We start from the raw sequence: 12,457 nt of genomic DNA on the forward strand, positions 1-12,457 counted from the left end.
CATTCTACAATATTACGTAAAAAGTAAGTATAAAATATATAAACTTTAGTTAGTTATATAGGTACCTATGTATAATAAATATTATATGGGTAAGTAGCCTATATATAAAATATAAGTTATATTTAGTTATTATGTGCACATCAAAATAAAAATGCTACTTATATAATTATATAATAGCCAAATATAATATGTATGTAAATTACTAAAATTTATAGGTATCTATATACATTATACATACTTTTACTTACTAGGTATTTAGGAAATATTGAAGTACCAATATCAATTTATTATTTTCAAACTGCTTTTTATGTTCTTAAAAATGTTTTAGTCCTTGTAGCTAGAAATACTTGGTCCTACCTAACAGCGTAGACATAAATGCATAACTGTACTGGAAACTATTTTCATATTTTGCTCTTTTGTTACCTACCCCCTTCCCTTGTGCAGGTATAAAATGCACTGCAAGGGTCAGAATGACAATGAATGGCCGTTTCCGGATTCCCGAAAATTATAGGTAAAAATACTTATGGTATAAACTCAAATCAAAATGGTATATTCATTTCAACTGAAAACGAAACGAGAATTTCTCATTTTTCTTCTATAGAATTAAGTTTTAAACTTTTTACCATACAATTAAAACGGTTAAAAAAAAATGAATTAGATAGTTCACTAGTACCTACCAAAATACATAAATTTGATTAATTATTCTTAACGCGAAGTTGATAATCTATAGGCTAACATTATTCTTCTTCCTATAGGTACATACAGTATATTCTTTTTAAGATATTTTAAAAGTATATACAAGTATGTGTTAAGCATATACTTTTGCATATACTTACGCATATACTAAGAATATTCGATTAAGGTATATTCTAAGAATAAACTTTTACGAACATTCCGAGATACTACGTACCCGAATGTGCTCAGTATATTCGGTGCAAGAATATTCTTTGAGGCACATGCAAAGAACATGAAATTTAGAATGTTTTTTATGGTACATGCTATGCTTGTACTACGCATATACTAAAAAGGATATACTTCGACGAATGTTGGTAGGATATGCTTAGAACATGATGCGAACATCATTGTTATGTGGGTAGCATCACCTATGAATCGTAAGTAAAAAAAGGCCAGGATAGGTCGTGAATGCACTTGTAGATTCCCTTGTCGAGCACTTCACCACTCTGTTCTGCTTTTTTTTCATCTTAGAAAGAGCAAAGGATTTAATAATTACACCGAAAGGATGAAAATATTTGATTTCAGTTCAGTGCTTCTACACAAGCGCTCTGTGAAGAGAAATATAAGAATTGTGCATTTAATGACAGAAGCATATAATTTGGACCACATATAAAGGTTCAAAATTAGATAGGAAGCCATCTCAGATTTTGCCTATTACAAAAATGGCGGGGATTCAAAATGGCGACTATACATATGTGACTAATAGCACGCAGGAGCGTCATTTGAAATTTTGCTAGGGGGGGGGGCAAACATTATATATACAATACATTATATATGCAAACATAATACAAAATTGATCTATTGTTTGTAAATTTCAGTCATTTTCAGGGTCAGGGGGGCACCTATCAAATGACGCCTTTGATAGCACGAAAACTTTTGAACGAGACTTCAGATTTCAACCAAATTTGGTATATAGGTTATTTTTTTGATCGAGGTCTTGAAGCGGAAAAATCGGTTTACCAGAGGTTGTGTTTTTCCTGGTTTTTAAAAAGTTATTAAGAGGCTACAGTAGGGTGGAGCGAAGTTGACCGATATTTTTCATTTTCCTTTTTTTGAAATGGGCTAGTACCCAAAAGTTGTCTATTAGGTAGTATATTATAGGAAAAAAAAATCAACCCCCTGTGTTGTAATTTGGAGGTTCCCCCCGGGACTTGAAATTTGCCTATAACGTTGTATACATTAATAGCAGCTCTTCATTTGTATTTTATATTTTAGCATTAAAATGCAACCCAGAACTCACCACGAGGAGGTGGCTGCTAAACGAGTTCAACCACCACCCCCCTCTGCCACCGCCCTCCACCCCCAAAAATTCTTTTCACCCCCTAACTCATAATGTAAATATGGTATTATGTAGTGTATAGTGAGTACACAATGTTTTGTATTAAAATGCGGCATCTGTTGTCGTGAGTCTAATCTTGATTTGATAAATCCATCCCTGTTGTCCTCCCCACTGACCGCCATAGAAGCTTCGGTAACCAGTCTGACACATCGTTCAACTGCTTGAGTATTACATGGATATTTAACAATTTCCATTTGATCTGGCACTTCTATCATAGCTAAAATGTCTTTGTTAGAAATATTAGCTAGTAATGGAGGTTCCGTCAGCCTGCAAGACTGCCAATTGATGAGTTCCACAAAGTCTGTGGCATTAAAATTAATTTGTGGAATAGTAAAAAATCTTATATAATGATTATTCTGATTTTGCTGACGAATTTTCAAGAGACGACGATAACCTAGCTCCCTTATGGACTTGGTTTCATCTGTTACCATCGCAAGTAACAGATTTTCTGGATGAGCATAGAAACCATTTCTCTGAATGACGGGATCAATAATTTCCAAAAGTTTCTTGTCAAAATTTCTGGACCATCTAATCATATTCAACAGATGACGAGGACCGTCCTTACATAACGGCTTCAGGTTAATATGGAACCATAAAGGTGCGTACACCTTTAGTACGTATTCGCTTAGAATTTGAAGATTACTTGAGACTTCATTTGTGGATATATAAAGTCTAAGTATCCTATTTGCAGCTGTTAGCCAACGGGAATGGGATAATTTGCCAGGGTTTCGATTGGCTAGGCTCTCCGTGCAAATGCCAGAAGTAACAGTTTGACATATATCCCACAAATATTTTTGATCGGTACTTAAAACATCAGGAACAAGCACTGGAAAGTTTCCACTCTGTATTGGATTAAATGACACAACTGGCAAATTTTAACAGCTTTCTAAAGCTTTTCCAATGGTACCAGAATATCCGCTAGGTCCTGTTGAAGGTCCATCTAACTTTTGAAGTAAGTGCCTTAGGGGTAATTCATTTGCGTGAAAAAGGCAGATCAACCACTGCACGGGGCGTTTAAGACATAGTTCCATCATTCTTATGGCACCATTTTTATTTCCAGTATTCACAACTGTTCCGTCACATCCGATAGCATTTAAATGGGAAAAGTCCACCTTTGTCTCTAAGAACTTTACGATTGCTTGTTTAATATGAGATGCAGTTCCAGACTGCGGCGTCACATGTCCTATATACTTGACGGGGGAGAATCAAATTGATGTTGTAAACCATAAAAATACCGTGTATGTAATATATCTTATTATTGTAAAATTCGAAGCGTTCGGGGAACCTCGGAAATATTTTTAATTTATTTGTGCTTTTAACACGTTATTTTGTATACCGATAGACAACTTTTGCACACTACCCCACTTCAAATTTCGAAAATTGAATTTTTCGCTCCACCCTAGGCTACAGTAGCGATCAACGGGTAACAACAAACGCGTTCCAAGATTGCGGCTCTAATTTTGAATATTTTGTCGAGATATTTGACACACATATTCGTAATATACTAAACAATGGCGGTACAGAGCCCAATTTCAGAAATATGTTAGTACGTAGAAATTACTCTATAACTAAATAAAATATTGAAAAAAGGAGCCTGTACCGCCATTAAGAAGAAAAAAAATAAACTTTCTTCACATAAACTTTTTTATCCCATGCCTAGATTTTGTGTAATCTTGGAACTACTAAAATTTTTTAATAACTAAACTTTTTTTTAATAACTTTTTAATAACTAAATAACTAATTAGACAACATAGAGAAATTATCACGGTCATTTTGACAAACCTGCGTCAGATTTTCTCTAATCTGTTCTGTCATCTTTATCGATATCTATTCAGTGCAGTAGTCTGTTAATTTAAGAATTCGTTTTTGTTGTTTCATAGGAAAGTAGTGTTTATTGACAGTTAATTTATTATATATCTGTTGTTGTTGTATAAATTGTTGGCCTCTTTGAAAGAATAGATTGTTATCGTATATTTTACGTAAAAATATTTCGAATTCTAATGCGAGTATATAAAGTTTTAGGAGAATTTTTTATTCTAAAAATATTATCAATAGTTTAACAAAATGGAAAAAGGAAATCAAACGAAAAATAAAGTGAAACCTTCCAAGAAAAATTCCATTAAAAACCGTGCCAAAATTATGCGAAAATCGAAATTTGTTTCGCTTCACAACAAAAAATGATTATTTATTATACAGTTGTGACTGCATAGCTTCACTGAGGAGGCAGGAGGATGCTGAAATAGCTATATGGAGATGGTGGTCCAACTCTGAATCGAATATAAACAAAAATCTGCATTTATCTATTATTTTATTATTAGATATTTCATGCAAATACCTTTCTAAATACCTATCTTAACATAATATTTTCACCCATTTTGGTTTATTTTTATAAATATCTATTTATTAATAATAAAATCGTTTTCTATTACTTCCATTTAGCGCGACTATGATATTGACAAAATATTAATCTTAGATAATGTCAAAGATTACCACTGTTGCCAAAGTTTATGATACTATCTCCCGAAGTTATATTGTGTTGCTACCTGTTGATCGCTACTGTTTACTCTTAAGTGCAAAACATATCTTCACATGTACCTATATGCGGCAGATTCGTTCAAATATTATAAGAATTATTGTGAATGTAATGGTAGAAGCATATAATTTAGACCACATATACTGCCGTCCTAAGCCAAAAAGACGCATCTCAACATTTTAAGTTGTTGAGTTATTGCGATTTACCGGTGTTTTTTTTTACAAGCACTCGTATAGATGCATCTAATTTTATTACCAATTTTTAGGCACTATGGAGTTAAAATGCGTCTTTTTCGCTTAGGAAATAAGTTACACATTGTATTTGGGGTCCTTAAGAACCATAATATAAAAATCGAAAAATTTTTGAGATACGCCCTTTTGGCTTAGGACGGCAGTATACTACACTTATAGAGGTTTAAATTTAGATACGAGGCGATCTCAGTGTTTGTTCCTTTTAAAGAAATGGCGGGCATTCAGTATGGCGACTATACAAATGTGACTAATAGCACGATAACTTTTGAACGAGATGTCAGATTTCAACCAAATTTTGTATATAGGTTCTTTTTTTGATGAATAATATCGAGGTCTTGAACCGGAAGAATCTTGTGTTTTTACTGTTTTTTTTTTGATGTAAAAATATGTTGTTTCTTTTTCAATTCTTTCACCCTGTCTATATTAATTTTTCAAAAAGGTGATACCGGCGTTGAAAAGAGCGTAAAAATATTTTTTAGGAAATATTTTTTGAACTCTTTAGTTATATTATTTACCATTTAATACATGCATAACGTATCTTCACATGTAGGTACCTATGTGCGGCAGATTCGTGCAAATAATAATATTACTGTGCATTTAATGGTAGAAGCATATAATTTGGACCACACATACTACACATACAAAGATTCAAATTTAGATATGAGGACATCTCAGATATAGTCTTTTACAAAAATGGCGGGCATTCAAAATGAATCTGCCGCCCATAGGTAAATGTGAACATACGTTATGCATTTATTAAATGGTAATTAACACAACTGAAAAATTCAAAATATTTCCTAAAAATATATTTACACTATTTTCAATGGCGTTATTACCTTTTCGAAAAATTTATATATACAGGGTGAAAGAATTGAAAAAAAAACAACATATTATTACATAAAAAAAAAACAGTAAAACACAAATTCTGGTAAACCGATTCTTCCGGTTCAAGACCTCGATATTATTCATCAAAAAAAACCTATATACCAAATTTGGTTGAAATCTGACGTTTCGTTCAAAAGTTATCGTGCTATTAGTCACATATGTATAGTCGTCATTGTGAATACCTGCCATTTTTGTAAAAGAAACAAAAACTGAGATGGCCTCGTATCTAAATTTGAACCTTTATATGTGTAGTATATGGGGTCCAAATTATATGCTTCTACCATTAAATGCACAATAATTCTTATAATATTTGCACGAATCTGCCGCATATAGGTACATGTGAAGATACGTTTTACATTTATTAAATGGTAATTAACATAACTAAAAAGTTAAAAATATTTCCTAAAAAATATTTTTACGCTCTTTTCAATGGTGGTATTAACTTTTTGAATAATTAATACATACAGGGTGAAAAATTTGAAAAAAAAACAGCATATTTTTACATAAAAACCAGGAAAAACACAACTTCTGGTAAACCGATTCTTCCGGTTCAAGACCTCGATCTTATACATCAAAAAAGAACCTATATCTATACCAAATTTGGTTGAAATCTGAAGTCTCGTTCAAAAGTTATCGTGCTATTAGTCACAATGTATAGTCGCCATTTTGAATCCCCGCCATTTGTGTAAAAGGCAAAATCTGAGATTGCCTCATATCTAAATTTGAACCTTTATATGTGCAGTATATGTGGTCCAAATTATATACTTCTATCATTAAATGCACAATTGTTTCACATATCGGCTGCACTAATTCTGTAATCAAATCTGAATCATCTTTACTTTTATACAATTTTATTGTTGAGGCTTCGACTAGCTCTGTGTCAGGTTTTTCTCCTGTAAACATACATATTTAATTTTTCTTTTAAAGTTTTAATTTAATTTATGTATAAGAAAGTGTTTCTATGGTAATATCGCCGATCCGGAACAAGAATAACGTAACTGCAAAAAGACAACTTTCTCAGGACTAAGGAGAGCAAAAACACGGTTTTTAAATATTTAAAATAGGGATTAAATGAGGAGTATCGTCCAGAAGCATCGGTGGGGCGTTTATTCTTACAATGATGGTTGTGTTTTTATCCCTGTTCGAATTTCATTATCCTTATTTAATCCCACCCTTTTTAACCCTTCTTACAGTTGTGTCATTCTTCATCTAAAATTTTTTAAATATTTAAAATAGTGATTAAATAAAAAGTAACCGTCCGGAGCATCGGTATGGCGTTTATTCTTACAATGATGTCATGTAGTTTCATCCCTATTGGTTCGAATTTCCTTATTTTAATTTAATCCCACCATTTTCAATCCTATCCACAGTTGCGTCCTTCTTAATCTTAAAATTGTTCTGTACAAAAAAACTATTTTTATATATTTAGTTAGCCGTTTATTCTTACAGCAATGGCTTTTATTTTCGTCCCAATTGGTCCGAATTTCATTATCTTAATTTAATTCCCCCCTTTTCAACCTTATTTACAGTTGCGTCATTATTCATCTGAAACAAGGTCTAAAATGGTCCGTATTTCAATAACGACGCAACTACCCTGTAGTGGCTCAGCACATAGTTACAGTTCTGTCGCTTTTGTATCATCTGTACGCAGTATTAAGTTAATTATACGCAATAAACAGGAATTGACAAAATTTGCAGTTACGTTATTCTTGTTCCGGACCGGCAATATATGGTAATAATTAGCAAAAAACAGAATGTAGATAATTATGTTTTTGATATTACAGAGACAGGGACAACGACGCTGGCGAAGTTCGGGTGTATCCCGGTAAGCTACAAGTATCTCAGGCATACTGCACCGTGCCTGTAGATTCTAACACAAATGTTGGTGATCTTATCAGCGACGCTCTTAATCGTTTTGGGTTAGAAGACAGCCATGCCGAAGATTATCGATGCAGCGAAGTCCTACTGGATAGGGGAGGTAAATACATACTTGTTTATTTTAATTTATGTTACATAGAACAACATAGATTCCAGGTTGTGAGGCCGCTTCCGTTGGAAAACTGTTTGAGATTCGCTTTCTTTGCGGACTCCTCTTCAAAAATGCCCCCTTTAAACAAAAAACCTGAAGAATGCCGAGCAAAATTTTAGGACAGAAACTGTTGAAATCTTTCTTTGAGCAAACTCCAAAAATCACCTATTTTGCTCTACACAATATTTTTTGTGTTTCTTGGGCCAAGAGGGGTCCCTAGGCCCGTTCTTTAAGGATAGCTATTTAGATAGGCAACCCATGTAATTTGTGTTTATCTGTGTATGAAATTTAATAAAAATAATGTTTCATCCGGTAAACAGATGGGTGAAGGTCGACCTAGATTCTTATCCCGTACTATTAATTTTGGTTTTCTTATTAATATCAGACTGAAATAGGCCGATTTCCATTTATTATTTTCTATTTCTCTTATTATATTTAAATGTGAGAGTTTTTAAAAATAGTGAATGTGTTTTATTATTATTATTTGTTTCTCATTTTTAGTTACCGAGCGTGTTCTTTCGTGGAACGAGAGACCATGGGAAATAATGAAACAACTGGGCAAAGATAGTATTCGGCAAATGGAGCTAATGCGGTTTTATTTACAACTCAAGCAAGATCCGCATGGACCAAATTTAGCTTTATTCGTTGGAAATTTACCTCCAAATCTTTCTGAACGCAATTACGAAAACATCCTCACTGACTTTTTAGGAAAAGGTAACTATAAAACCACTAAATTCCTTTTTAGGCTCTTGATTATGTATTATAGAAAGGAACTACAACGTTAACGGGGTTTTATTATTTCATATGGTCAATGAATCTTTATACAGGGTGTTTCATTGGCAAACGGAAATACTTTAATGGTGAATAGAGGTCACCGAGCCGGTTCTAGATATACTACATTTTTTGCCCTACCGACTTTTATAACCGAGTTACAGGGTGTTTTATCGATTTTGCCCATTTCTTTCCTAAGCCATAACTTTAGAACCACCCTGTATATTTTTTTGATATTTGGTACACATATGTCTCATTCAAAACCCAAACGACCGACATACTAACCATAAGAAAAATCCAGGTCCGGATTAACAAAAAATTATAAAGTAATTGTGACCTTAAAACAACACCCTGTATATAAAAATTTTGAAAATATGTTTGCATATTTAAAAAGAGCACAAAAAAGTAAGTTTAATGGTTCGCTTAAATTTTTCGGCTAGACAATTTTATGACTTTCATTTTGAAATTATATTAAATTTAATAATTATATTAAATAATTAAAAATTATATTAAAGTTAATGAATAAATACTAATTTTAAAAATAATCAATACTTATTTACCACATTGGAACGACCCAATTACTAATGACAAGAAAAATCCAGGTCCGCATTAAGAAAAAAATATAAAGTAATTGTGACCTTGAAACAACACCCTGTACATTGAAATTTTGAAAATTTGTTTGTGTATTTTAAAAAAGCATAAAAAACTGCGTTAAAAGATGCATGTCAAATTTTTGCGCAGATAATTTAATTACGGCAATTTTGAGATCATATTGATTAATTCTGTCAAGGTCACAAGAAGCTACCAGAAAAATGAAGAACAATTCCAATGTAATTAGAAAATAGATTCGAAATCTTTTAAAACGAGCAAAGAAATGCATCGAACAAAATGGCGAACATTTTGAGCAACTGTTATAGTTCAAATATTTTTAATTTATGTTAAATTGTTGAATTGTAACGAATTTTTGTATTATTAGATATAGCAGTTTTTTTAATTATTTACTAAATCATTAAAATATCCCAATTCTCGCAATTCTAATTTTTAATGATGTGCATATAGCCAAAAATCCAGAGAATCTATGAAGCCAGCGTAGTAAATAAGTATTAAGTATTTTTAAAATAAGTATTGATTCATTAACATTAAATTATTATTAAAAGTAAACAATACCTGGTTTTTAATCTCAGAGTTCTTTAAAATTTCAATAAAATTTCAAAATCACAGTTATTCATGCTCTTTTAAAATGTACAGACGAATTTTTAAAATTTCAATATACAGGGTGTTGGTTCAAGGTCACAATTACTTTGTATTTTTTTCTTATTCCGGACCTGGATTTTTCTTGTCATTAGTAATTGGGTCGTTCCAATGTGGTAAATAAGTATTGATTATTTTTAAAATGAGTATTTATTCATTAACTTTAATAATTTATAACTAAAAGTTAATAATATCTGCTTTTTAATGTCAGAGAGTTAAAAATATTCAATATAATTTCAAAATTAAAGTCATAAAATTGTCTGGCCGAAAAATTGAAGCGAACCATTAAACTTACTTTTTTGTGCTCTTTTCAAATATGCAAACAGATTTTCAAAATTTCAATATACAGGGTGTTGTTTTAAGGTTACAATTACTTTATAATTTTTTGTTAATCCAGACCTGGAATTTTCTTATGGTTAGTATGTCGACCGTTTGGGTTTTGAATGAGACATATGTGTACCAAATATCAAAAAAATATATTGGGTGGTTCTAAAGTTATGGCTTAGGAAAGAAATGGGCAAAATCGATAAAACACCCTGTAACTCGGTTATAAAAGTCGGTAGGGCAAAAAATGTACTATATCTAGAACCAGCTCGGTGACCTCTATTAACCATTAAAGTATTTCCGTTTCCCAATGAAACACCCTGTATATGAAAAAACCACGGAGTGCTACCATTTAAAGGGGTGCGTCTTTGAGAAATGGGCGAATTAGTCCCTGGGCACAGGTTACATTAGGGTGAGTTATATGCACTTTTGGTACAAACACGTCTACATAAAAATTGTTCCTGGTTAAATTTCCTATCTAAATATATCTTTTTAAAGTCAAAGATACTTTTTTTACAAAAATATATTCAAAAGAAAAAGCACAAAGATACCCAAAAGAAAGAAATTTTGTTTTTTGTCCCATAACTTTTGTCCACGGGGATATAGGTATAGACATTGCTTTACAGAAAAAAAACTTACATATTTTGTCTTTAAAATGGTGTTTGGTAGATGTCATTAGGATTTACAGTTTTCAAAATATGATTTTTCAAATTTCGCCACTCACAGCAATTTTGGGAAATTTTCTTTGTTATTTCGCAAATATTGTTCTGTAACTTTTTTCTACGTAACTTTAGGCATATGCAATGGTACATGTAAGAGAAATAGAAATCAATTACCTTTAAAATGTTCTACTGTGTAATGTTGTACGACTTCTTTTAAAGAGGTTATCTTTTTCAAGACTTTATACCTTTAACGAGTTTTTATATTTTTTACGATTATTTTTTAAATTTCCCATTATAACTTTTTTTCTACATTTAGGTATATATTATATAATAAAAAAGAAAGCTTATTCTGTTTACTTTAAAATGGTGTATTATAAAATAATTCTAGGATTATTTTTGAATAAGATATGCTTTTTCAAAATGTAATAAGTACTTGCAACGATTTTTGATTTTAGGATTATTTTTTAAATTCTTCATTATAACTTTTTTATGTGATTGTGTGTTATGATTGAATCTTATTTTTTATAGGTAATACTTTGGATCCACTTGACTCGGCCGGGCAAACTTCAAAATATGGATTAATTCCAATATTTACTGTCAAAGCTCCTGCACCACAAGCTTTGCTTGAAAAAATAGCATGTAAATGTACCAAAGGATGTACAAAAAACTGCGGTTGTAGGAAGATAGGAATTAGTTGTTCAATATTCTGCAAAGGGTGCATGTGCATGGCTACTAATTGTGGGAACTCTAAGATAACTGAGGTATCAGAGGAAGATATTGAAGCTAATGCTAACGAAGAGATGGACTTTGATTTTGCAAATTTTTTAAATGTCAACGTTTAAATAATTTTAACTAAAGTGATGTTTTCTAAGACTAATGTTTATGTAATTTTTGTAAAAGAAATAATTTTAAATAATACAGGTAAAAAAATATCAAAGAATCACTCGGTTTCCATTACATATTTAAATATAGATGATACACCATTTTAAAGAACAGAAAGTAAGCGCTCTTTATTGAGCAACATATAGTATATTCATGTACAAGAAAAAAAAGTTATAATGAGAAATTTCAAAAATAATCGTAAAAAATGTAAAAAATAATATTTTTTTATATTATGTATTATATAATATATAAAATAATATTATATTATATAGACTGTATATAATATAATATTATACAATATATAATATATTATATAATATATTATATAATAATTTTATTTTATTTTTATATTATATTATAAAAAATCGTATAAAGTATAAAACCTTGAAAAACCATAATCTCTTTAAAAAAATCTTACAACGTTATACAGTAGACCATTTTAAAGGTAATTGATTTCTATTCCTATTACGTGTACCATTGCATATACATAAAGTTACGTATTCTCGATGTGCAAGTACCTACTTGGAAGGGAATTAAGAAACGATCGTGCGCGAATAGCGGAGAAATATTGCAAATTTCTTAAATAATTCATATTGTCAATTGAAATTGTCAAATTGACGTACATTTCATATCTACTGTCATTGAAGAAGAAAAATTATATGTTACTCCACAATATTGATATGATATGCGATTATTATATAAAGGTAAATTTAATTAATTGTATTTTGCTTGCAGTACTGCATTTCAATAACTAATTTTATTTACTACATACAATTGTTTACGTTTTAATAACAT

At 31.0% G+C, this 12,457-nt stretch overlaps 2 protein-coding genes across 7 annotated transcripts in view; one reads left to right on the plus strand and one right to left on the minus strand.

Annotated features, from left to right (window-relative positions):
- Nucleotides 1-12,457, plus strand: part of LOC114336460 (diacylglycerol kinase theta) — a 338,858-nt gene that overhangs the window by 183,406 nt on the left and 142,995 nt on the right. For all 6 annotated transcript variants that reach the window (XM_050642805.1, XM_050642807.1, XM_050642806.1 and 3 more), the window contains 2 exons: nt 7,528-7,721; nt 8,274-8,486. In XM_050642805.1, the coding sequence (XP_050498762.1) occupies nt 7,528-7,721; nt 8,274-8,486 (407 nt within the window). The remainder of the gene's footprint in view (nt 1-7,527; nt 7,722-8,273; nt 8,487-12,457) is intronic.
- Nucleotides 1-12,457, minus strand: part of LOC126879629 (uncharacterized) — a 442,662-nt gene that overhangs the window by 82,048 nt on the left and 348,157 nt on the right. The window lies entirely within an intron of this gene.

Source organism: Diabrotica virgifera, chromosome 2 (genome assembly GCF_917563875.1).
Source record: "Diabrotica virgifera virgifera chromosome 2, PGI_DIABVI_V3a".
NCBI lineage: Eukaryota > Metazoa > Arthropoda > Insecta > Coleoptera > Chrysomelidae > Diabrotica > Diabrotica virgifera.